Source organism: Herpailurus yagouaroundi, unplaced genomic scaffold (genome assembly GCF_014898765.1).
Source record: "Herpailurus yagouaroundi ecotype Mexico unplaced genomic scaffold, PumYag 140, whole genome shotgun sequence".
NCBI lineage: Eukaryota > Metazoa > Chordata > Mammalia > Carnivora > Felidae > Herpailurus > Herpailurus yagouaroundi.
The window spans coordinates 47,413,119-47,440,880 of record NW_024412395.1 but is presented as its reverse complement, the minus strand read 5'-3'; the positions used below and the strand labels follow the sequence as shown (position 1 = coordinate 47,440,880).

Below are 27,762 nucleotides of genomic sequence, written 5' to 3'. Positions count from 1 at the left end.
GTGGGAGAGATGAGGAGAGCCATGGCTGATTGTGTAAAGCCTTTGGCTTTTACTTTGAACCAGATGGATGGGCAGCCAATGATAAGAGAAACAACATGACCTGACTTACATTGTGAAGGATAAGTCATTAGAAATCATTGGTGGGTAGAAATGTATAATTTGGGTCCTTTCTTCATTTCCGTTGATGCCTTCTGAATGTCTTAAAATATTTAAAGTTTTTGATTCAGCAAAAGGAAATTAAATTTATTTGTTAGGAAAACAGCCTGTTAGATAAGCAGTAATTTGCAGGTGTAAAAAAGAAGAGAGGATTATTAGTGTCTTGACTCTTGTTAATATCCCCTCATGGCTTTTGCCAGTTTCTATAGCTAGTGAACTTGTTTGGATATTCGCCTCTGGTACAAATAGTATTCACTCTGACTGCACTCAAGTTTTACCTGATGGCACTGCTAGACAAATTGAGCATTTATCAAGCTTTTAAAAAGTTTTTCTTGATCATTTCAACTCCACCCTCTTCTTAAAGAAAAGCTGATTGAGGAGCACCTGGGTAGCTCAGTTGGTTAAGCATCCAACTCTTGATTTCAGTTCAGGTCATGATCTCACCGTCCTGAGATGGAGCCCCTGGTTGTGCTCTGTGCTGGGCATGGAGCCTGCTCAAGATTCTCTTCTTCTGCCCCTCCCCTGCTTGCACTCATGCTCTCTCTCACTCTCTCTCAAAAGAAAAAAAAAGCTAGTTGATAATCTACTAAGGTCTAGGGCTATTTCAGGTGTCAGTATAAGCAGCTTAGAGATTTACCTTTTGCCTCCAATACTTAAGATTTGTTTAAATTCTTTTTCTGATACAACCCATTCCAGTTATGTATTTATTTTTCAGTTAATTCAATAGAGGATGTTTGCATTAGCCTAATTCCAACTAGGAATGATAGGAACCAAGTACACAGCAAATTTAGTTTCGTTTAATGTGTTATGTGGCATCATATGGGAGGTGATGGTCTAAGGAAGTAATAGATGTGGTCCTTTAGTATGATTTTCTTTTTTTTATATTATCAGCTATTTAGGCAGATTCCAAGGGTATATATAATTTGAAAACATTCTCAGCATTAATCTTTATGCATTATTGTCAACTATTTAGAAATTTTAATAATAATTTATTTTGGCATAGTAGCAGGGTCGGGTGGTTCTCAGGCTTTAATTATATGGGAGTTATATGGGAATATAGATGAGAGTATAATCTCAAACCTATTTCAGGATTATACTGTAATTCTACTGTACATGTATTGAGACTGGACACTCATTTTGAACTGAGATATTCCAGGACTAAACTTATTCCTAAAGGAGATCCAAAAGCAAATTTTTAAAAATCTGATATATGATAAATATGCCTAATGTCTGCTCTTAAAGTGCTAACTCTATAGCTTTATTTTTTCTGACTATGAAAGTAATACATGGATACTGTATAGAATGCAGTAATATCAGAATTAAGAATAGATATCACCATTGAAGATAACCAGTTAAACTATTATATTATAAATGACATCTCTTTATGTCATTAAGCATAGATCTATAAATCTATATAATGACTTTTAATGGCCACCTAAAATTTGATTAAATAGGTATGCTATAGTTTGATCCTGAATGGACATTTTGGGTTATTTTTTTTTCTACTATATCTAATATAAATCTGCCATAAACATAATCTTTTTTTTCCTATGGTCTTATTCAATTATTTCATTAAGATACATCCTAGAAGTGAAAATATTAAGGTAGAGGGAGTTGTTTGAACTTTATTTTGCTTATTTCTTAAAGTCTTACCTTCTTTAAAGTTACTTATTTTTTATTTCTTTTTGTTTTTAAGCTTATTTATTTATTTTGAGAGAGTGCATGCAACTGAGGGAAAGGCAGAGACAGAGAGGGAGAGAGAATCCCAAGCAGCTTCTGTGCTGTCAGCACAGAGCCTGATACGGGGCTCAATCTCACAACCGTGATATGGCCTGAGCTGATACCAAGTCAGATGCCTAACCAGTAAGCCACCCAGGGGCCCTATTTTATTTTTTTAAAGATTTTATTTTTAAGTAATCTCCACCTAACATGGGACTTGAACTTAAACCCTGAGATCAAGAGTTGCATGTTCTATGGACTGAGCCAGCCGGGTGTCCCAGCCTGAAAGTAGTTTTGTTTTTTTTGTTTTTTTAAAGATACAAAATCTCTTCATTTTATTTTATTTTACTTTTAATTTTTTTAACATTTATTCATTTTTGAGAGACAGAGCGTGAGCAGGGGAGGGGCAGAGAGAGGGAGACACAGAATCTGAAGCAGGCTCCAGGCTCTGAGCCATCAGCACAGAGCCAGTCACAGGGCTCAAATCCACAAACCATGAGATCATGACCTGAACCAAAGTCAGACGCCCAACGGACTGAGCCAGCCAGGTGCCTCTGAAATGTCTTCATTTTAGTTGCTATTTGCAAATATCTTGGAAATACTTTATTCTAAAAGATAATTTTTCTGTTCTAGTTATTTAAAAGTAGATTTTATAACACAGCCACTTACATACAGTATTTTTATTGTTTTGTGATGTTTTAAAATTTTCGTTTTGTTAAAAACTTATTTTATATTTCTCATTATAAAAGTGATAACTATTCCTTACAGAAAGTCAGAAAACAAAAACACAGAAAATGTTAAACGTTAGTATCCCGCCTCTCAAGGGTAACTGTTACGAGAACCTCGGTATATATGATTGGAGTTTTGATGTCACTTTTTTCCTCCTATTAGGCACAATGCCTTGAGATGCGCCAGAATTATTCAGGTGCTCTGGACACTGTGAACCAGATAATAGTGAACTTTCCGAGTTTCCTTCCTGCTTTTGTAAAGAAAATGAAACTACAGCTCGCCTTACAGGATTGGGACCAGACTGTTGAAACAGCACAGAGGTTAAGTAAAAAAAGATAGTACAAGTACCTTTGGATCTGGTTATAATTTCAGGGGAAAAAAAAAATCTGTATAACCAACTGAGCCACCCAGGCACCCCTATTATAAGATTTTTTTAATTTGATTTTTTTTCAAGCAATATAGAATTGAAAGAGAACTTAACATTGCACTGTTTTTAGCAACTGAATGTTTTGATTTATATAAATATCTGAATAGTTGTTCTAAGACAGATAATCTTTTATGCAAATATCCCTGCCCTAGTGAAGCTTATATTCAAATGAGAGGAACCATATAATAAGCAGAACAACTAAAAGATTACGTAGTATGTTAGAAAGTTTTAAGTGCTATGGAAAAAAGATAAAGCTGGAAAGTGAAATAGGGAGTGGGAGGAGGGATTCCATTTTATGGGATGGTCAGGGAAGGCATCACTGAATAGGTGACATTTGAACACAGGGAGCAAGCCATGCAGGTATCTGGGAGAAGACTGCAGAAGGTCGGAAAAGCAAGTGTGAAGACCTGAGGCAAGGGTGTGTGTCATGTTTTTAAGGAGTATGAAGGCGGGGTAAGATGACTAGACAGTGAAGTCAGAGCAGAAGGGTAGGAGGGAGCAGGGGAGCCAGGATATAAATGGTCTTGTTGGTCATCTTGAGGATTTAGATTTTTCTTCTGAAGTATAAAATGGAGGATCCCCTCTCTCCCTCGTCTTCTTCCTCATTTTCCTACTTTCTCTCTCCACTGGCCTCCCACATCTTTTTCTTGATATTTACGATAAAGAAACCAGTCTTGTATCCAGTAGGTTATCCATAAGAATTTTATTGATTGCATGCCATGTACTGTTGCTTATCCTCTGAATTTCCTGTAAATTGGTACTGGATATAGAGGCTTGGTTAGATACATGTTCAATTTTTTTTTTTTCTTTTTGCAGTTACTTCATAAGTGGTGATGTGTTCTTTTATTGAAGGGACATAATCCCCTGCTGTCTTTTTGTGGTAATATCAGAAATCTGTGCTCAGTATCTGGGTGCTTTAGGATTACAATATGGTTATATCATTCTGCATTTCTTAGCTGGAGTACTATTAAAAAAAATTTTGCATCAACTGGTCGGTTATCTAGTGGTATAGTTCATATAAGAAAAGTTGGATAAGTGCTTGAATCTTTTATTTCTGAGTTTCAAAAAACCAAAAAAATTAGAAAGTTCCCTAGCATCCCCGAATTGTGATTGATTAGCAGTTTGGGTTTATATAACATGGATTAAACTTGTGTGCTTCTAACCGTTTTGGTTGTTATAATTGCTCATATTGTCTCACTATTGGCTGTTAGTAGCCTCTTCAAGTTAGTTCTTAGGTCCTTTTGACGGGATCCTAGTAGTCTTCAGTAATTTCCTTGCTATTTGGTGTATAGCAAGACGCACTAGGGTCATTTTGTGTATTTTTTGCCCTAAACAGGAATTAGCTGTTGTGGAGTGCAATATAATCCCTTTTAGTGGGAAGTGATATTTGGAGGCCACAATTTGGGCATTAGTAACTCTTTGATGTTTATATTTTTCTAGATTTCTTTTCTAGGCACTCTGTATGAGTGGGAGGTGGTGGAGTATCGATATAGTATATTAAATATATATATGTATATATTATATATATACACATATATATTTGGGGATGTTTGTAAAAGAAAAAATAGACTATATAGTTTTTAAGCTTGATTTTTATTTACTTGGTATTTTGTGGATATTCTTTTATATCCATTCAGCCAGATATACGTAATTATTTTTTAACAAAGTACACATCCATAAAGTAAACATATAAGTAGTTGATCTTTCCCCGTTGATAGCCATTTAGGGGTACACACACACACACCCCTTTTTACACATATAGGTATATTTCTGGAGGATCATTTCTTAAATGAGGGATTACTGAATTAAAGGGAATCATATTTGTTAGGGTAGGCCGAGCTCCTATAAAATAGATCTAAACACATAATAGAATATTTTTTCTGCCATATGTAATTGTTTTGAGTGGGTGTAACTTTTGATCAGTCAGCCTTCCTCCACACTGTCATTCAGGGACCTAGGTTCTTTCCATACTGCAACTCTGCGATGTCCTAAAACCTCATGACGTTGGTATCCAGCTGGTAGAAAGGGTAAGAGTGTGGCGGAATCATTCCACTTTCCTTTAAAGCCCAGGCCTAGAAGTGGGCTGTCTCCCGTGGGCCACATCTAATTGCAAAGGTAGCAGGAACATGTCAGCTAGCTATGTGCCCAAGCAAATGAGGAAAGAATGATTTGAGGAGACAGATGGCAGTCTCTATCTCGGGTATGCATGTTTGAAATTTGCAAAGACACTACCAAATTGTTCTTCTAAGAAATTGTACTAATTTATACTCCCATGAGTACTCTCCAGAATGCCCCTCCCCCATCCTTGTCAACTCTGGCTATTATCAGTGTGATTTTGTTTTTAAAGATCTGGTAGAATAAAAGTGGTAGTATCTGGTAGAATAAAACCGTATTTTTATTTTCATTTCTTTGATTATGTTGAAATTGAGCACCTTCATATTGCTAAGGCTGTTTTTTCCCCTGTAAAATGACTGGTCATTTTTTTCCCCATTATTCCCTGTATTTCAAATACATTTTTATATTTTGGGGAGCATGTTCTCCATCACATTTCTTTTTTGATAGTTTTCTTGGCTCTTTTTCTATCGACTGTCAGAATTAACTTACCAAGTTAAAAAAAAAAAAAAAGAAACCTAAGATTTTGGTTTGAAATGTATTGAATCTATAGATTATTTGGGGAGGGGAACCTTTTTAACCAAAAATGGGTGTTATCATGTGGCAACTATTGGGGCATAGCAAACAGCTACAAATCTCAGGGCTTAACGATAGTAAGCACTCATTCCTCACTTTGGTAGGGATCATCTGGGGTCTGCTGGCCTCCACCAGCCCCGCCTGGTGTTCTGCTTCAGATTTTAGGTCCATCTGGGTGGTGTGGCACTTTATTGCAGTTTGGTCTCTGGTCAGCTCTACGGGTGTTCTTCTTTGGGCTCAAGCTAGAGAACAGCAGCTACCCAAAGGTGAGCTCGTCTCCGTGGTTATAGCAGATATGCAAAGGGACAGGCAGAAGAATCCAGTGCCTCTGAAACTTTGGTGTGGCACACTGCCAGTCCTGTTCACATTCCATTGGCCAACATTAGGAAGATGTCCAAGTCCACAGCCAAGGAGCAACAAAGTACCTGTCAGCATTTATAGGAAGAACTCACTTTCGTGGCAGAAGGTATATATTCTTCGAAGGTGGAAAATTGAAGCCAATAATTCATTGTACCACATCATCCATAATAAGAAACCTGGTGTATTATTACCCCATTTGTTCATTTCTTTTTTAAATGTCCTTGAGCAGAGTTCATAGGAATTTATATAGCTTTTGCATATTTTTTACTAAGTTTATATCTTTTTTGGGGTAAGGGGAGTTGTTCCTATTACTAATCAGATATTTTTCCATAATGTTTTCAAATTTTTTTTGTCACATAGGAATCAGTTTTAATGTTGTGAATTACATTAAGAGACTTTTAAATATTTAACCAATCTTCTCATTCCTGAAATTCTTGTAATAAATCTTCCTGGTCAAGGTGAATTATTCTTTTAATATACTGTTATGCATGGTTAAGTAATACTTTATTTAGGATTGCCAAAGAATTTAATGAGACTGGTACAATCTATTCATATCTTTTTAAAACATATTAAAGACTAAGAATCAGTACTCACTTCAGCAGTGCATAAAGACTAAGAATCAGAGATTTTTTTTTAGCTTAAATAATGAGGTTGATAATTTTCATAAAGGAGATTTTATTTTACTACTTAAAATTCTTACTTAGATAATGGAGTAGTCAGACCAGCAAAATGACTTTTTCAACCTTCAAATAAAAGAAAGCACATTAAGTTTATTTCAACATTAAGTGAAATGTTTTTCTGCAGGTTAATGCTTCAAGATAATCAAAATGTGGAAGCTCTAAGAATCCTGGCTCTTTACTATTTGTGTAGGGAGGGGGACATAGAGAAGGTAAGTTGTATTGTACTATTTAAGTTTCCTGTATTAAAAAATCTGTAGTTACACACACACATATGCACATATATAAGAGCCTTCAAGAGCTCTTTTAGAATGTATTACATGGTACTTTTTACTTGATTCCTAGAAATACACCTTAACAAAGAGATGAGCTTCTTAAATCAACTAGTAAAACAAAAATATTATATAGTTAAAACTACCTTAAAAATTCCTTAAATCATTAATTATAGTATATGTGGTTTTCCACATAAAACCCCAATACAGTATTATATACATGATTAATGTAACTGGTGGTGCTAGGTATGGAAGAATATATATACAAAATATGATTTGTAGTATTTTTACAATTTAACTGTGTTTGCATTATTTAAATGGGCTTAGGATGAAATCCCATTGGACCTTATAATAAGGTACATGTTTCTCTAGTAATGAGCACATTGATTATATACTGAATTATGGAATGCCAAAATCCAGTTTGAAGCAAATAGTATTATAACAGGTAATAGATTTGAATTTTGTTTAGTCTGGTTAAATCGGTTAATATGATAGCAACTAATAAATTTTTCAGTAAATACCATAAGAATTTTAGTAGGGGTGCCTCTTCAGTAAATTTTCCTGGCATTGAAGTTACTTACCATAAGTGTCTTAGTGATTTTTCTAATCTAGAGAATATTTTAAATATAAACCAGACTATATAAGTAATTTGAAGTCCGATCTCATACAATAGTAATGTTTATACTTATGTTATTATTCATATCTCATGTGTGTCATGAATTGGAGGGGGAGCTTGGCATATATAGTTAATTGAATATTATGGGTATCTTTACCTACCCAAAGAATTCCATTCAATAACAGATATTTTAAAAACACATTTTAAAACTCAATTCTTTATTCATAATTCTTGAGCCTTTTAAAAGAATTTTTGGGGCGCCTGCATGGCTCAGTCGGTTAAGCATCTGACTTTGGCTCACTCATGATCTCACAGTTGGTGAGTTCAAGCCCCGGATCAGGTTCTGTGCTGACAGCTTGGAGCCTGGAGCCTGCTTTGGACTGTGTGTCCCTCTCTCTCATTCTGCCCCTCCCCTGCTCATGCTCTCTCTCAAGAATAAATAAACATTAAAGAAATTTTTTTTAATTAAAAGAAAGAACTTTTAATACATTTTGCAACATAGGTGATTTCACTGGAGTCAAGAGGGAATTTGCAAAAGCAAACATTTTTTAAATGATAATATTTATTCATGTCTATGTCATGTATTCTTTTTTTCTTTGTTATTTTAAAATTATACTGGATACTTTTGTTTTAGGCTGCCACCAAGCTGGAAAACTTAGAAAATGCATTGGATGCCACGGAACCACAAAATGCTCAACTTTTTTATAAGATCACAGTAGCCTTCAGCAGAACTGTAAGAGTGCCTGCAATGTACCAGAGTTCTGTATCTGTAGCTGGGAATATAAAATAAGTCACGAAGGTTGAGGCACCAAAGGGCATATGGCCTAGAGTGAAAATACCCTACATATATAAATATGTGATAACATTCCTAAGAAAATCCGTTTGGAGGAGATAACATAATTTCTCACCAACCATAAGAAGACATCATAAAGTCTTCATGGAAGGCTTTGTTGAGCCTTTAAGGATAGGAAAGTGGTAAATTCCAAAGGAAATGGGAAATCATGTATTTTAATCAGAGCGTAGGATTTATGATTAGAGTTATTCTTTGTTTTGTTTTTTAAAACTACAGTTGACCCTTGACTGACACGGGTTTGAACTGCATGAGTCCACTTAAAGCAGATCTTTTCAGTCAATACAGCACCGTACTGTAAATGTAGTTTCCTTATTATTGTGATTTTTTTAATAAAATTTTCTTTTCTTTAGCTTACTTTATTACAAGAATACAGTGTATAATACATATAATGTACAAAATATGTGTTAATAGACTATGTTATCAATTAGGTGTGGTCAGTAGTAGGATATTTTAATAGTTCAATATTTGGGGAATCAAAAATTATATGCAGCTTTTGAACTGTGCAGTGAAGGGTGGAGGCCAGCACCCTAACCCCATGTTATTCAAGGGTCAGTTGTATTTGAAAAAAAGTTTTAACATAGGTAAGAGACAATTTTGGTGGGGGAAATGGTTGGGATCTTTTTTTTTTTTTTAAATAATAATAAAGAAATGTTTTTATTACAACATCCAATAAGAAGAAGATAATCAGGAATGGAGTAGAAAAATACAGCAGAATCTCAAAATCAATACAAGGAATGGAGGATTGAAAAGTTAATTAAACTAATTCCTTATTTAAAAAATAAGGAAAAGGTACACATAAGTAGATGAAATAATAGATAAACTGAAAGAAAAAATCAAGGATATCAATTGTTAAATGCCATGAAGAAACTGATTCTTTTGTTAAAAAACAGATTGTCAGATTGTGTGAGATTTAGAGGGGAAAAAAATCCCTGCTATTACAAAAGTTTGAGTTAAGGAAGATATTTACCTTTTTTTATTTATTTCATTGCCAGATCATTTATTTTGATTAGTTTTTAATTAAGTTTAAAAAATTCAAGCAGTTTAGAATTTTACTCTTAAAAGTTACTGTGGTAGGGGCACCTGGGTGGCTCAGTCAGTTGAGTGTCCCAGCTCTTGATTTCAGCTTAGGTCATGATCTCCGGGTTGTGAGTTGGAGCCCCACATCTGGCTCTGTGCTGGCAGCAAAGAGCCTGCTTGGGTTTGTCTCTCTCCCTCCCTCTCTCTGCGCATCCCCTGCTTGCGATCTCACTCTTTCTGTAACATAAATAAATAAATAAACTTTTTTTAAGTTATTATGTTAGAACATTATGTACTTATTTTAGTAGAGTAGCCATTTCTTGAACTATTTTTGAAGCTTTTATAACAAAGATTCTAATGCATGATCTTTTTTTTTTAAGTTTGTTTATTTTTGAGAGAGAGAGAGTGTGTGTGTGTGTGGGCACGATCAGGGGTTGGGCAGAGAGAGAGGGAAAGAGATTCCCAAGCAGGTTCTGTCCTGTCAGTGTGAAGCCCAGTGCGGAGCTCGGTTCCACGAACTGGGAGATCCTGACTTGAGCCAAAATCAAGAGTCAGACGCTTAACTGAGTTACCCAGCTGAGCCCAAATGCATGATCTTTAAAAATATTTGCCCTGAAACCATAAGAGACTCTTAAATATAGAGAACAAACTGAGGGTTAATGGGGAGGGGAGGAAACAGAGGGGAGGGGAAAATGGGTGATGAGCATTGAGGAGGGCACCTGTTGGGAGGAGCTCTGGGTGTTGTAGGTGAGCAATGAAGCTTGGGAATCTACTCCCGAAGCCAAGAGCACACTGTATACACCATATGTTAGCTAACTTGACAATAAGTTATATTTAAAAATATTTATATACTACCTTTTTCCCATTAAAAAAATAAATTAGGAGAAAATAAAAAGAAGAAAGTAAAAATACTAATGATCTCACCACGGAGAACTTAACATGTTTAACATTAAAGTGTTTATCCTTTCTCTGCACATATACACAATTTTTAATAAAATGAGATGATATTATAAAATAAAATAATAAAAAAATGAAATATTTGCCCTGTTGGTATACCTTCTCCTTAGGGGGAAAGCAAATCCTTGTCCTAGGTTTTGATTTGATAAACTACATATATATGTACGTATACATATCTGTAACCTTAAAGTAATGATTTCCTCGTCTAATTCATAAAACAATGATAAGACAGTTTGAAACAGTCCTAAAAAATACACTTGTGTAGCATCTTTAGAGTATACTTTCCAGGAAGCTGTTGTTTATTTTTTTTAATTTTTTTTTTTTCAACGTTTATTCATTTTTGGGACAGAGAGAGACAGAGCACGAACGGGGGAGGGGCAGAGAGAGAGGGAGGCACAGAATCGGAAACAGGCTCCAGGCTCCGAGCCATCAGTCCAGAGCCTGACGCGGGGCTCGAACTCACGGACCGCGAGATCGTGACCTGGCTGAAGTCGGACGCTTAACCGACTGCGCCACCCAGGCGCCCCGGAAGCTGTTGTTTAAAAGCAGTGTTCATTAGGATTTTAAGTTCTGATTAGATGTAAACTCTTTCTTGCTGCACTGTCCAGGTAGTAAATGGAGAAGTTTTATTTTCCTTTGGTTATTAAATCTTTTTTTTTCATTCTATTTCTATGAAGTACAAATAATTTGTATATTTAGAAAAAAAATAATCCTCTCACCTGAGTAGAAGCGTTTGACTTCTAAATTTTTTTTCTTTTTAGTGTGGACGAAGTCAACTCATTCTTAGAAAAGTTCAGACATTACTACAACGAGCTCTTGCTTTAAACCCTGAGCAATCAGAATTTGCTACAGAACTTGGATACCAAATGATTTTACAAGGAGACATGAAAGAAGCATTGAAGTGGTATAATACTGCCATGAAACTGGATGAAACTAGTGTCCCCGCACTAATTGGTATGACAACTGTTTCTATAAGTGTTCCTCAGATATATATACATAATAATTCCTTTTAATACCTGCTATTAAAGAAGAAAATATGGGGCGCCTGGGTGGCTCAGTCGGTTAAGCGTCCGACTTCAGCTCAGGTCACGATCTCACGGTCCGGGAGTTCGAGCCCCGCGTCAGGCTCTGGGCTGATGGCTCAGAGCCTGGAGCCTGTTTCAGATTCTGTGTCTCCCTCTCTCTCTGCCCCTCCCCCGTTCATGCTCTCTCTCTCTCTCTCTAAAATAAATAAACATTAAAAAAAAAAAAAAGAAAATATGTTGTAGTTTTCTAAAATCAAACTGTCCTCCACTATCCACAATAGAAAAAAACATAAATCTTTAAAAATAAAGTTTTCATTTAAAAAAAATTTTTTTATGTTTATTTTGGAGGGGGGGAAGAGAGAAAGAAATCCCAAGACGTGGGGCTTGAACTCACAAACTGAGATCATGACCTGAGCCGAAACTAGTCGCATGCTTAACCAATTGAGCCACCCAGGCGCCCCTTTTTAATTTTACTTGGTTTTAGACAGACAGAGCATGAACTGGGGAGAGGGGGAGAGGGAGAGAGAGAGAGAGAGGGAGAGAATCGGAAGCAGGCTCCATGCTCAGCACAGAGGCCAACCCAGGGCCCAACCGACTCGAGTCGGATGCCCAAACGACTCAAGTCGGATGCTCAACTGACTGAGCATCCAGGTGCCCCTAAAGTTTTCATTTCTTATGTAGTATCTTGCGATAATAAACTTTTATGGGGGTAGTTCCTATAAATTCTGAAGTCCTTAGTAACTGATTTTATATAGGTACAAAGCTGGCAATTTTATTTCCTTTTATTCTCTTTTTCTTCTTTTTTAAATCTGATGTAGTATTTATGACTTTATTGTATTTTATTATAATGTATCAATACTTTAATATATTATGGGGGGGAAAACCTATTTTATTAATCCTTGTGTTGTTAGCTTGAAGTGTACATACCTGAATGGATGTGGACTTTGACTATTTTTGTCCTGTTTGGCTTTAGGAGTTATCCGATGTCAATTAATAGAAGGGCAGTTACAGGATGCAGATCAGCAGCTCGAATTCCTTAGTGAAATTCAGCAGTCTATTGGAAAATCTGCGGTACAGTATTTTATTTTATCAGATCGTATAGATCCTAGCTACTGTTTATAAAATATGAAATTTTTTTTAGTAATAGTAATGGCTTTAAAAGACTAATATATGATAATTTTAATGTATGATTGCATTTACTAACTTACCTCCTTGCAGGATTAGACTTTAAGTAATCTTGTATAAGAGTCTAAAAGTTTGGCTCACCTGGGTGGCTCAGTCGGTTGAGCGTCCGACTTCGACTCAGGTCATGATCTCACAATCCGTGAGTTTGAGCTCTGCATCAGGCTCTGTGCTGACAGCTTGGAGCCTGTAGCCTGCTTCAGAGTCTGTGTCTCCCTCTCTCTGACCCTCCCCCGTTCGTGCTCTGTCTCTGTCTCAAAAATATATAAGCATTAAAAAAAAATTTGTTTTTAAAAAGAGTCTAAAAGTTTGTCCAAGCTAATACTTAAATTTGAATAAATATTGCACATAAATAGCACTTCATATGTGTTTGAAATCTAAGTAGAAATAAATGGCTTTACAACTGAATGGGATAATTAATGGCAACTGCTTAATTTGTAGGAATTAATTTATTTACATGCAATTCTTGCTATGAAGAAAAATAAGCAACAAGAAGAAGTTATTAATATGTTAAATGATGTTCTGGACACTCATTTTTCACATTTAGAAGATTTACCACTTGGCATACAATATTTTGAGAACTTAAATCCTGATTTCTTACTAGAAATTATTACAGAATATCTGAATTTTTGCCCAATGCAGGTAAGTAATTCTGGGACTTTTTTCAATGAAAATATTTACAACATCATTTACACAGTGTTTTATGAATGTGTTAATAAATCGTCTTTCACATATTAGATTATATCTGCATCTTACAATGGTAGTATTCGTATCTATATTAGTTGAAATAGTTTTTAAGTCAGAATATTTATGCCAATGACTGCTATTAAGTAATGTATTGGTTTATAAATATTCACTTGTAGTTCATAGAATGTTAATATCTTCACTTCAGGAGAAATATTAGAAGTTGTTTAAGTCAGACATTCATGTAATACTTGAATCTACTCCATAGCATCTTTTTTTTTTTTAATTTTTTTTTTTTTAACGTTTATTTGTTTTTGAGAAGAGAGAGAGACAGAGCATGAGTGGGGGAGGAGAGAGAAAGAGGGAGACCCAGAATCTGAAACAGGCTTCAGGCTCTGAGCTGTCAACACAGAGCCCGACGCGGGGCTCAAACTCATGGACCACGAGATCATGACCTGAGCCGAAGCCAGACGCTCAACCGACTGAGCCACCCAGGCACCCCTGAATCCACTCCATAGCATCTTAAGGGCCCATCCAACCTTTGGGTACACTCAAAAGTGCAGTTCTTATTGTATAACTATAACTGTTAGACTGCATTTCCTGTGTTAAATCAGACTTAACTTCATGTTAAAAAAAATTCACCTGTGTCCTGGTCATCCTCCTGCTCTCTGAAGTGGCACGGGCAAGTCCAGTTACTTAGCCAAAGCAAGGGTTATTCCTCATTCATAAAGCAGATTTTAGAAATTAGTTTTCATGTTCTCCCTAAACAAGTCCAGGTTTTTAGCCATTTATTTTTTATGACATAGCTAGAACCCTGCTCGTGGGCCTGAGGATAGCCTTTCTTCTGTTAGTAAACTCTCCTTAAGGTCACTAGTCCAAATGTGGGTTTGGCCCTGGCAGATCCTCTTCTCCCTAATTCTAGATGTTCTTCTAGCTGCTTTTGTGAATCATACGATATTATCGACCCCTATTGAATTAATAGTTAACTAAAGTCTTTTGATCTATTATTCACTGTAACTTAGGACCAAACTGTAGACTTTACATTTATCCCTGTGAAACCTTATCTCCTCAGACTCCTCTCATAATTCCATATTACCGTATTATTTTAGATCCTGATTGTCATCTATTTTATACAGATCTTTAGTGTCATCCATTATCTGCCTTATGTAGCACTGAGTAGAACTGAAAATGGAGCCTTTTATTGAACTACCAGAGAGTTGTTTCCAAACTGATGTGGATCCGTTAGTCAGCACTTTCTTATTACGACAGTAAGCAGATGACTTTACGTTATATTCAGCTCATGCTTCAACACAGGAATATCATAACAGGAAGTGTCAGATGTTTCATTGCTAAAAGTATAATTCTTAGCATTCTCCCTGATTTACAGCTTCCATAATTGTGTTAATAAGGAAATGAGGATAATGGCCTTTCTTTAGGGAAGCCATGTGACTTTTGTTGATCACTATGTCATTTTCCAAACTTGTATAAATCTGTTTTTTTTTTAATTAGCCCTTTGGGGGGCACTTGGGTGGCTCAGTCGGTTAAGCATCTGGCTCTTGGTTTTAGCTCAGGTCATGATCTCACAGTTGGTGGGATCGAGCCCCACGTTGGGCTCTGTGCTGATAGTGCAGAGCCTGCTTATGATTCTGTCTCTCCTGCTCTCTGCCCCACTTCCCCCCCCCCCACCCCAGCTTGTCCTCTCATGCTGTATCTCAAAATAAATAAATAAACTTAAAAAATAATAATAAATTAACCCCTCTGGAATAGGGTTGATCCAAGTCTTCCCTGTCATGATGTGCTTTCAGTTGCTTAGAATTAGAATGCATTTTTCAATATTTGTGCAGTAATCAGAATTCAATGAATGCTTGTAGAGTACCCAGGACTTTGCTTGGAGCTGGGGAAGTAGTTGTGAAAGGATAAAGTACAGCCTTTGTCCTCTATGAAGCATATATATAACTAGCAGGAGGAGACAGATAATATAACCAATTATATGGTGTATTAGAAAAATCTCAGAAGAAATAGGTGATAATTTTTTTAAATTTTTTTTAATGTTTATTTTTGAGAGACAGAGGGAGAGCACAAGCAGGGGAGGAGCAGAGAGAGAGGGAGACACAGAATCTGAAACAGGCTCTAGGCTCTGAACTGTCAGCACAGAGCCCGACGCGGGGCTCGAACCCACGAACTGTGAGATCATGACCTGAGCTGAAGCTGGACGCTCAACCAACTGAGCCACCCAGGCGCCCCTAGGTGATAATTTTAGATAAGATGATCTGGTTAGGCCTCATTAAGTGGTAAAAGTTGAACAAAAACGTGGTGTTCATGTGGAGATATGGTATAGATTGTCTCAGGCACAGAGAACAGTTGTGCAGTGGCCCAAAGGCCACAAGGAGACTAATGTGACAGGGATGGAGTGAGGAGGAGGTCACAACAGAGAAACCAGACCACATAGGTCCTTAGAGGTGTTGTCCCTCCCCTGGCATCGATTCTGAGTACAGTGGGGAGCCGCCAGAGGGTTTACAGCGTCATCTGACTCAGTAATTTAAAAAGGATTTCTGTGGCAGCTGTGCTAAGAATTAACTGTAGGTGGAGCAAGAAATAATGTGTTAAGTGGCAATTGTGTCCCTAGTCCACAACATTTTGTGTTCCCACCCACCCCCCCCCCCATATAACCTTTGTCAGTATGACAGCACCTAATTAACATTCATAATGGTGTTTTCATGGGGAAATATCAGAAAGGCAGACTTGCCTCTCCAGTTCTGTTCCTTGCCCCTTTTATATTTGGTTTTTAATCAGACAGATGTTATTTTAGAGATTGTCCACATACAATTCACTCTGAAAGTGTTTACAGCAAAAATGATGGTTGGTCTCAATAAATAACTCTTAGCAGGTGGTAAAGAACCTTTGCCACCTATATCACCTACACTTTCACTGTTTTCAGTTACACTGAAAAAATAAATACTTTTGAAGAATTTACTCTGTATTCATACTATGTGAAAGAGTGTAAAATTCTGATCTTCAAGGCACATAAAGACCCTAACCCTATAAAAGAAGCAAAACAAAACATGAAACTACTTTGGAATTGTGTAAGATAATGTAGGATGCTAAATTTTATTACATAACTTATAAGTGTTGTAGAAATTTAAAGAAGTTGATGTATTGTAGGCATCAGTGGTCATATTTTGAAATAATTTTTGAGTGCACATTTTTTTGTGACTCAACATAGTGAAGAGATGTGGTAGTTTCTTTTCAGTAGTAACGTCTCATTGTAGGAGTGATTGTAAGACACTATACTCTAGTTAAAAATATATATGTGTGGACGGGCGCCTGGGTGGCTCTGTCAGTTAAGCGTCAGACTCTTGACTTTGGCTCAGGTCACGATCTCACTGTTTGTTAGTTTGAGCCCTGCACGGGGCTCTGCACTGACAGTGGAGAGCCTGCTTGGAATTGTATCTCTCCCTCTCTGCCCCTTCCCCACTTGGTGTCTATCTCTCTCTTGAAATAAATAAAAATAAACTTAAAATAAAAAAGAGTATATATGTATGGAGTGTAGGGGGATGATGGGGAAGATTATTTTTCAAATTAAGGACACAGCATCAGTAGGTCAAAGCAGGGAGAATAAACGTTTGATATTTAAACTAATATCACATTTGTAACTTGTGAGTGGGTTACCCTTGGATAAAGATTGGTTGGGTAGACAGCCATTAAAACAATAAACAAATGTTCTAATACTGTTTTAGTTACCATATTCACTGTGTATTAATAAAAAGAGAAAAAAAATCCTTTGAAAGCCTTTGACATGCCAGGCAGAGAAGCAAAGAATGTGAACGTGTGAGACATTTGGTATAATACACATGAGTGTGTTCTACCCTCTGACTTCTAGGAAAAATAATTTTCTAGAAACTGAACTTACAGTACTCTAGGGGGTAATGCAAGTTACTGAACTGTGTAAATCATAGGCAGGTCTAGAATTAGAACTACATTGCCTTGACTCTCATTTCCAGCAAGAAGTTCTGTCTCTCAGTTATCTTTCCTTTGAGTATGTTTCCTTGACAGTTTTTGAACAAATATGCTCCTTTCATGTTATCAAATCAGTAACTGTGTAATAATCTCATAACTGTTTTGCTGAATAAAAGCCATTACATGGTCTGCTCACAGATCCCAAGGGGATAAATTAGTATTAGTCATGTTATAGGAAAGATATTATTGCAAAAATAGAATAAGAGAAATTTTGGGAAAATAGGTAGTTTTGCTAGTTACACTAAAATTTAGTATGTTTGTTTACTTGTAGCTAAATACTAATATAATTATAAAATGATGTGCTGATTTGTTTTGTTTAGCCTGCAAGTCTTGGGCAACCTCTTTCTCCACTTCTCAGACGTTGTACCTCAATCCTGGAGACTATAGTAAGAACTGTACCAGGTCTACTGCAAGCTGTCTTCCTTATAGCAAAAGTGAAATATTTATCAGGTAGAATATAACTTAAAAACTTAAATTAACCTTTTAATTCTGATGCTGATAAAAACAAAGGTATGTTTAAGTACTCCACATACTTGGAGAATAGTCACATAAGATGCATTTTACTTGTGCACAAACAAATAATTTTAGTCCAAAATAAGATTGTGTAAAATGGCATTAAATTATTTTGTGTTTAATTCTTTATAAATCAGCATAAATTTTCATTGTTCAAGTGAATTGCCAGGAAAAAGCAGTTGTACCATTTACAAAAAAGTCCATCAGATGGTACTTAGATGGCAATAAGAATTCATAGCCATTAATCCATAGTTGACTCATTGGTATAGCCAGATGCAAAGTTTACCAGGTTTCAAGCCTTTATGAAATGTGTTGATTAATTCCTGCTTAGTTTCTGTGATTATGTATAGCTAAAAAAAAATAATAACCCCAGGTTTATAACCTTAGTTTTTTAGGACACAAACAGGTGTGTGACTATACACATAATAGATCATTCTTGGTGCTTATATTTATGTACCTTTGGTAGATGAATTGCCACACAAAGTAAATTAAGTTTGTAAAATCATTAAGAGTAGAAACCAGCTGAAAGATATTACCGTAAACAATTATTTCTTGTACGTAATGGAGAGAGAAGATTGACTTTATAATTTATCTGACCTCAGTTTTAACTATTAAAAAAAGAACTAGGTGATCTCAAAAGTATCTCTAAAATACTCTATATGTAAGAAGTGGCTTTATAATACCTTCTTCTGATTAAGTTCTACTATTGAGCCACATGATATTTCTACTTTTCTTCTCAGTTGAAACAGTATTATCTACTAGGTGATTAAACAGACTTTGAGTTCTGTGATTAATTTATTAAACACTTACTATTTATTTTGAAAATTGATATAAATCAGTCTCAATATAGTATCACTTACTTGCCAAAGTCTCATAGATGGACACTCTTTTTAAAAAGAGCAGCCTTGGGGCGCCTGGGTGGCTCAGTCGGTTAAGTGTCCGACTTCAGCTCAGGTCATGATGTCACGATCCGTGAGTTCAAGCCCCGCGTTGGGCTCTGTGCTGACGGCTCAGAGCCTGGAGCCCATTTCAGATTCTGTGTCTCCCTCTCTCTCTGCCCCTCGCCTGTTCATGCTCTGTCTCTCTCTGTCTCAAAAATAAACATTAAAAAAAAATTAAAATTTAAAAAAATAAAATAAAAAGAACAGCCTTAAACCATTTGAAGTAACGCTTCAATTTGAAGTCCAAATAACGGTATCCTGATAAATTGCCAAATGCAATGACTTCTGACCTGAGAACTACCTGGAGTTGGACCAGTCTTCACAGGTTAAGGGCACAGACATGAGCCACAAGTTCAGGGGTTGCCAAGGCCATCTGAACTTCTGACTAGCTGACTACAGATTCAGGGTTTCTATGACTCCTCAGCTTCAAATTCGCTAGAATGACTCATAGAACTGAGGAAACCACTTAGAGTTTTAGTTTAAAAAAAAGATACTAATACAAACCAGCAAAAGAGAGAGATGTACGGGGTGGGGTATGGGAGGGTCCCAGATGTGAAGCTGCCATTGTACACTATAGAGTGCGCATAAACTTTCCAACACATGTATATATGACAATACATAAAGAACATTAATAGCCAGGGAAATTCAACTCAGGTTTAGAGTTTTTATTAGAGTTTCATTATATAGGCACAGATCGAATCATTGGGTATGTGATTGAACTCAGTCTCCAGGATCCTGCTCCCCAGTCCAAGTAGAAAACATAGTTCAAAGCCCCAACCCTCTAAGTGCTTGGTTGGTCTTTCTGACGGGGATAGTCCCCGTGGAGTCATCTCCTTAACATAAGCTATCTAGGGCCTTACTATGAGTCTTCTCACTTAGGTAAATGATCAGAGCTGACCTCAAACAACAAAGATTTCCCTCTCACTTGGGAAATTCTATGATTTCAAGACTCCTTCCCAGGAAATGGGACAAAGACCAGCCAAATTCTGTGTTACACCAGACCCTAACAAAGAGATACATGTAGGACAGAAATATCTTTCATTTAATCCTTAAGGGAAATTGGGCTATTCTTCGATAAAAATGTGATGTTGATGTGTTCTTTGTTTATATGGCTATTTTCCCCAACAGTGATTACCCATTTCTCATTTTTAAATATTTAGTGACCTTCTAAATACTAACTCCACACATCTTTCCCCCTCATCACCATTAAACAAAACAATAAAAATTCTGATCTCAATTATTCATACAGTCCTCATATTCTTCAGTCTCTTATTTATAAATCCTGATTCTTTTCCTGTGTACTTTCCCCCTTAGCAGTAACCTCCAGGTTATCTCCTTAATTCTTCTACATGGAGGTGGTAATTTGCACACCAGGTTATTATCCTTAACCTTTCCATTTCCTTTTCTGCCTGTTCGATTCTTGAGTGTTAGATCTTATCACAACAAAAAATAATCCAATATTATTTATTATGTTTGATGGTTGATTGACAAATTTTGATACTATATTTATTAAGTTATTGTGCGCCTCAGCCAGTTACTCTGTCTCTAAGAAAACTGTTTTCTGTTTATGTGGATTTTGTCATTGGTAGCTTAGGCCTTTGGGAACGGGAAGCCCTAAGTGTAAGTCTTATTTGGTCTATTGAGGTATCATGTAAGGTTAAGGAGAGTAATGGAACAGAGAATAATTTAGGGCTTGCCCTTCCCCCATGCTCCTAACAAGGTTGAATGGGGAGTTGGGCTCCTATATCTACTACTTAAAGCCAGTCTATGAGATGGCTTTGGGCAGATCACTGTAGGTTACGTCACTAGAAAGTTCTTCTGGGACCTAGAGTTCATGTCCTTCCTTCTCTGAAGAGCCTCTTTTGACCCCAAGTACCAGCCGAGCCTAACAGATTCCACCCATTCTTGTCACTTTAATTTTGATCATTTCTTCCATCTAAGACCCCCAGATGTACAGAGTATGTATGCCCAAAACACTGACTATTTCAGTTGGTATTTAAAAGCATATTAAATCAGTAGTTCATATTTCTGAACGTCTGGAATATATCCTTATGCTTTTTTTGCTATTCTGTATACAGTGATAAAATTTCTAGCCAAGAATGATTCCAAGACTAGATCTTCTTTGTTAATGTAAGAGACGTTACAGAATTCTACCTATTTAAATGTCTATGTTTTGCAAAACTTACTGTAATAAAATTGTAAGCAAAATTTTTTTGATCAGGAAAATAAATAAAGGTACATTTATGGTCCTCTCAGTAACAACAGTAATGGACCCTGATCCATCCATTCACAGCTTTTCTCTGCCTTTCTCCTTATGGAGCTCCTTATGGAGCTCCTTATGGACTTACAGGTATATCCTTTCATGAAGTCTAGAAGGAGGCTAGCTACCTGGTACAGGTAGAGAGGTTATACTGCCTTATGAATAGAGAACTTTAGTTTAAATACTGGAACTCTCCATAAACTCCTCATGACCCTCTTCTCTCTCACATCTCTGTCTCTTAACCATTTGAATTACAATGCTTTGTTTCTGTCATTAGGTGACATTGAAGCAGCTTATAATTACCTGCAGCATTGCCTAGAACACAATCCTTCTTATGCAGATGCACATCTCCTGATAGCTCAGGTTTATTTGTCTCAGGAAAAATTCAAATTGTGTTCTCAGTCACTTGAACTTTGCCTGAGCTATAATTTTAAGGTAAGTATTCCAAATTCATGTGGGAAGGGACATATCACCCTCCTTGAACCTTTAGCAGATACTTACATATTCAGCTATCTTGCATTTTTGCTTATATGTTTTGCTAATAAATGTATTTTTAATGGAAACAAGTTTGGATTCACAAGCAGTGGGAGAAAACATGGAGGCAGCTGTGGTATAATTAAAAAACTGTAAGGAGTTGGACACAGAATACCTGGGGGGTCAGTGTCTAGTCACTTATCTCTCTCTGAACCTGTTTTCTTTTCTATAAAACTCATATAATAACACCCTACAGTTATAATGAACATTAAGTGCAATAATGGATGTATATAAAAATAATTGTAAGCTATAGAACATTATGCCAAATATTTTTATGTGTAAGAACTTTATTTTACTGCTTTTTTCCTTTTTGGATTGTGGCTTTAATAACATCTTTTTAGAGTCATCATCAAAGAACACCTAGTCATTTTGAAAGTTCATATATGGTTTGAGGATATAAACACACTAGGTTTCTATCTAAGATATTCTGTGTTACATCCCATATCTCTAAGCATTGGGGAAAATCATAGGTTCAGGTGCTTCCTAACTACCTAGAATCATGGAGGAGCTCCTCAAACTTTGGCTTTGGTTCACAGGGTCTTGAACCCTATTATGTGAGGACCCTTCAGTGGACTGGATAATTCAAGATTTGCAGAAGGCAGTGCCTGCTTCTTATGTTACTAGTTCTCAAGATGGGTGGTACATTATGACCCCAATGCCAGTACCCTATCCCAAGAAATTGAAATCTCAGAGAGAAGAATAGAAGCATGAGTAAATTTACACAAAGCCCATCAGCAAATGTGATGCCTAGTTAAGGCTTAGAGCTGCAGCCTCCAGGGCAATTGTAGCCATCCTAGACATTAGATGACTGCCACACTGCCTCATTCTGGATCATCTCCTTCCTTTGACTCCTTCTTCATTCATTTTGTCATTCTCTTATTTTTTTCTGTAAACACTTTGGATAGCCAAAATAAAGATAGAAGCTTCATTGCTACAGGTTTCAGAGTAGTATCGGGGGTAACACCAAGTTTGACTAAAACGTTCTGAAATTTTTAATCCTAAAATTAAAAAATAGAAGAAAAGGGAAAAACTGTGTTTCTAGAAATCTAATGACTTTATATCAGTACCAGAAGTCCCAGATAAATGCCTTGCCTGAAAACTAAATTTCTTAGAATATGCTTGCTAGCCTTGGGGCACCTGGGGGGCTCAGTCAGTTAAGCGTCTGACTTCAGTTCAGGTCATGATCGCATGATTCACGGGTTCGAGTCACATGTCGGGTTCTGGCTTGACACAGAGCCGGGAGCCTGCTTCAGATTCTCTGTCTCCCTCTCTCTCTGTCCCTCCCCCACTCATTCTCTTTCTCTCTCTCTCTCTCTCTCTCTCGTCTCTCTCTCAAAATAAGATAAACATTAAAAAAATTTTTTTTTAAAGAATATATTGGCTAGTCTTTTTTTAAAGTATTTTCTCTTCTATCATGGTAAAAGGCCATCACCTGTTTTGTCATCCAGAAGGATGCTAGAGAATGGCAGTTTCCTTGAATCTGGTATCACACAGTAAATGATCAGAAAATTAATAAGAGGGCAAAAATAGACCTCAGGTACATAATACAGGCTGAGTGTCCTCAGAGATTCTGTTATTTTAATGTTTGGTGGATTGTAAATTATGTGTTGATGTTGTATGTATATTCTAAGGAAGTATTTCTGAATATTGTTTTTTCAGGTGAGAGAATGCCCTTTGTATCATTTGATAAAAGCTCAGTCACAAAAGAAAATGGGAGAAATAGCAGAAGCAGTTAAAACCCTGCAAATGGCAATGAGTTTACCAGGAATGAGGAGAATTGGAGCTTCCTCAAAATCAAAACACAGAAAAACTGAAGTTGATGCAAACCATCGTTTATCAATCTTTCTTGAGTTGGTAGAGGCTCACCGCTTAAATGGAGAACAGGTAAGTCAAGTTTTAATTCAGTAGTTCAGCTCTGAACTTTGTTATACAAGTGTACATATTAGTAGGAAATGGAAAAGCTAAAATTGTTTTCTTGGCCAAATGATAAAGTTTAGAAAATTTCTCATTACTTTGAACCAAATCATGTCCTTTCTTCAAATCCCTGAAGTTAAACATAATTTGTACCTGGATGGCCTTAGGTATCAGTGTAATTACATTAGCTACCAGGCAATAGAATAATATATGTGTAATATAATATGAGTAATAATATAATTTAATACGTACCATGAAATGTATGAATGTAGTATAACGTATATAGCAATATAATGTGTGATGATCTCAGCTACCATGAAAAGTAATAATATAATTGTCATTCTGTGAATTCCTGAAAGGACTCCCACACATGCACATACACGTATGTACATGTGCACACAAGTACTACTGGAATCAAATGAAAGTACCAAACTGAAATTCTAATAGTTGAGAAAACAAAAGGAACACTTAATGAATATACCTTTGGTAAATTTATAGGGTGATCATAAAATCAAATACTTAAAATAATATATACAATAATATGCAATATATATATATGCATATATAATATATATGCAATATAATATAATATAATATATAATAATAAATAGACAGGAAGCAGGCAAGGATGCAATTCTGAGAGAGGAGTTAAAGCCTTCTAGAAAATGAAGAACTTAACATCATTTAGGTCTGTTTTTTAGATTGCAACAGTTGCTAGTCAGTTATTTTCATATTTTAGCGGAAATGAAGAAGGCTGTGTCTAGATACTTGCCACATCACAAAATAATTTCTATTTCACTAATACATTAACATAAATACATAACAAGAACCAGTTCTACCACAGATAGTTGATTCTAAAATGCACTGTTTTTTTTCATGTTAATGTTTCTGAAATCGGAATGTCTTATATTCTCTAAAATTGGTATTGATCTTAAAAGACATTTTAGTTTCATTGAGGTACAGACTTGAAAATGAGGTAATGTATTCAGCTGAGGCATAACAGAACTGCTCCTGGTATAGGGAATAAAGTAATCTGCTACTTGGTGAAGAGCCATTTGGTTCAGTGGATGATTGTGGACTGGATCCCATCACGGGGGCAATAATGAACATGGCTTCTTAACTCTCCAAATTTCATTTTCCTTGCTGCAAGATGGGAGTTTTTGTGAGAGGGTTTAGAGGGGTTTTGTGAGAATTAAATGGGTTAATATAATGCTGGATACAAAGTAAATGCTTATTAAATTACAGTAGCAGGAGCTCTTTCATAGCAATTGCCATTGTCCTAGTCATGAAAACACTTTTCACCTAAAAAATATTCATACTGTCATCTGAATTTGATCTCTGAGTTTAGTTTTAAAATTTTGTACTTTTCAGAAATCTGTCAATTTTCATCATACCTGTGCTATAATTATTGTTCATTCTGGATTAGTAGAAAATCTTCATTTCTAATGTAATTTGTTGAATATTTTGAAAGAATGTTATTTTAACTTCATCTTTATAGCATGAGGCAGCGAAAGTTATACAAGATGCCATCCATGAATTTTCTGGGACATCTGAAGAATTGCGTGTTACTATTGCTAATGCAGACCTAGCTCTGGCCCAGGGGGATGTTGAGCGAGCTTTAAGTATGCTTCGGAATGTTACCGCTGAACAGCCTTATTTCATAGAGGCCAAAGAAAAAATGGCAGATATTTATCTGAAGCACAGAAAAGAGAAAATGTTATATATTACTTGTTACAGGTAAATGATTATTTCAACCCATTGTATTTTGACACATTTACTTCTTAAAATTAGTTCCCAGATTTCTTTCTTCTTTCTTTAACTGCTTTACAGAGATATTTCATAGACCCTTTCCTTAATATGTTCTACTACCAACCACAGTCACACTAACCAAGCAACTCTCCTAAGACAGAAATCATTAATGATGATGATTATTTTGTGGCTTACTCTAGATTCTTAACTCTCCTCCTTCATTAGATGTTATTTCTAGGCCTTAAACCTTTCTGTTTGGGAAGGGGAAAAGCAACTGTTACATATATTCTAATAGCTTAAGAAAACTATAATATAACAACAATTCAGGAGCTAAATGGTCATATTTAATGCTCAGCATAATAGTTATAGCAATAGAAAATTATGACTTAGTATACACCACGCCAAGGTATGGATTACAAATTTTCCTTGGTGAAAGGGCAGGTGCATTATGTCATACACTGGTGCTCTTATTGGGATCGACAACACACACAGGTTGTTCTTACTCTTATAAACATACAAGCACACACTTCATGTAAGAAGAGATCAACATTCTTATCTGTTGAGAACATAGCACAGTGTTGATGAATTATTTCATTGGCTCATCTATATCATGTAAATATCAAAACTTAGAAAGCTGTTCAGGTTCTTTGTAGGTGCTGAGTGATTCAAAGAAACTGAGCAGCACCTCTGTATGGGTGGATGAACTGGAGGTCCTAGATCTTATTCCCTGTGATGTTTCCAAAAGATCAGCACCGTCATCTCTCATGATCAGAAGATATTTAAAAATAAGATTGATTTGTTTTGGATGCCCTATAATATAATAGTTAAAAGCATAGGTCTTGTTTCAGGCAGATCTGACACATTAGTTATAGACTTCAATTCTTAGTGTCATGTATAAAGTTATACCTCACATATAGTTTTTGGACCAATTGAGTGAGATGCTGTACATTACTGATAGCGTCACATCCTGTTTTGGTGCCTCCGCTCCCACATCATTTCAAAATTAAAGGTAAAAAATGTATTTTCATATAATGAGAGCTTATATGTTTACTGTCTACCAGTACTCTTGTTACCTGCATATCAAAAAATGGAAAGATTTAATGGAAAAAAAAAAGTTGATCTAGCATAAATAATCTAGGTATGAATGGGTTGTTTTTTTTTTTTCTTTTACAATGTAGAAGATACTGTTAAAGCTATGGCTTAATTGAAATAAGTAAACTTACTTTTTATTTAATTCTTTTAGAAGAAGATATTTATATTCAGGATACTAACTAGAATTGGTCTGATTTCTAGAGAAATTGCTGAGAGAATGCCCAGCCCTCGTTCTTTTCTTCTCCTTGGTGATGCATACATGAATATACAAGAGGTAAAGTTTCTGATGCTACTGAACTTAGATTTAAAAAATAAACAAACAAACAAAAAACTCCTTTTTGTGATTAACATAATATTCTATTTAAAGGAATGTTTTAAGTGTTATTTAAAGATCCAGTCATTACAGTAAAAAGGAAATAACCATTACAGTAAAAAAGTTGTTTTCAAACTGAGATCCAGTAATTCAGCATTATCATTATTTGAAATAGATAGGATACCAGAAACAAGGTAAGAGTCTCTTTTAAACAGAAAAATGAAGAGAGCCAGTAATGAGTTACACCTACACTAGTGACTGTCACCTCTCTGACCGTGGTAACGTTTCTAGACTTAACTATGTACTTTATTTGTCTCACTGAGTGAGTACTACAGATACAGAGCTTAATTACAGAAATGTTGCCCTTTAAAAGGATCCAGCTAAGCTGTTTATTCATTGCTTATTTTTTGAATCTGCCAACATTAGCCAGAAGAAGCCATAATAGCGTATGAGCAAGCATTAAATCAGAATCCCAAAGATGGAACACTGGCAAGCAAAATTGGGAAAGCACTTGTCAAAACTCACAACTACTCAAAGGTAAGTACTTTATGTACTTGAGATATGCCTATTGGATTAAATGTTTCAAACCCTGCTCTCTGGGAAGTCTACAGCAAGCACTGTTTGTATCTTGATAGTTATAAACTCCAAATTTATATTCACAAACTGGAATTTATGTTAAAGATTTTGTCAATGTCTCAGATTCTTGACCACTGCATTTTGCAAAGACTGGAGCCTAAAGTTTACTTCTGGCTTCATCTTGCACCTAAACCCCGCAACCAGTCAATTGTGATAGCATTATATCTCTTTCATTATAGGACAAAGCATAATAGCTGTCCTTTCTAATGAACCAGTTTTGGTAAGCCATGTGGTTTTATTTCCCTCTAGTAGGGATAATGGATTTTCATTTAGTTGTTATATTCTTGTTCTATTCCTGGTAACTACTGAACATATATATTTGCATTCAATGCATTCAATGGCCTCTGGAATAAAACTGGTAAAAAAAAAAAAATTCACCAAGCAGTTTTCATTAACTGCTTTTTTTTTTTTTTTTTTTAAATTTTTTTTTT

General features: G+C 35.9%; 1 protein-coding gene across 2 annotated transcripts in view; it reads left to right on the top strand.

Annotated features, from left to right (window-relative positions):
- The window catches only part of TTC21B (tetratricopeptide repeat domain 21B), an 84,537-nt gene that overhangs the window by 11,437 nt on the left and 45,338 nt on the right, over positions 1-27,762 (top strand). For both annotated transcript variants that reach the window (XM_040475261.1, XM_040475260.1), the window contains 12 exons: positions 2,767-2,924; positions 6,884-6,968; positions 8,279-8,377; positions 11,233-11,425; positions 12,470-12,567; positions 13,120-13,320; positions 17,700-17,829; positions 21,371-21,528; positions 23,287-23,511; positions 25,040-25,278; positions 26,584-26,656; positions 27,122-27,232. In XM_040475261.1, the coding sequence (XP_040331195.1) occupies positions 2,767-2,924; positions 6,884-6,968; positions 8,279-8,377; positions 11,233-11,425; positions 12,470-12,567; positions 13,120-13,320; positions 17,700-17,829; positions 21,371-21,528; positions 23,287-23,511; positions 25,040-25,278; positions 26,584-26,656; positions 27,122-27,232 (1,770 nt within the window). The remainder of the gene's footprint in view (positions 1-2,766; positions 2,925-6,883; positions 6,969-8,278; positions 8,378-11,232; positions 11,426-12,469; positions 12,568-13,119; positions 13,321-17,699; positions 17,830-21,370; positions 21,529-23,286; positions 23,512-25,039; positions 25,279-26,583; positions 26,657-27,121; positions 27,233-27,762) is intronic.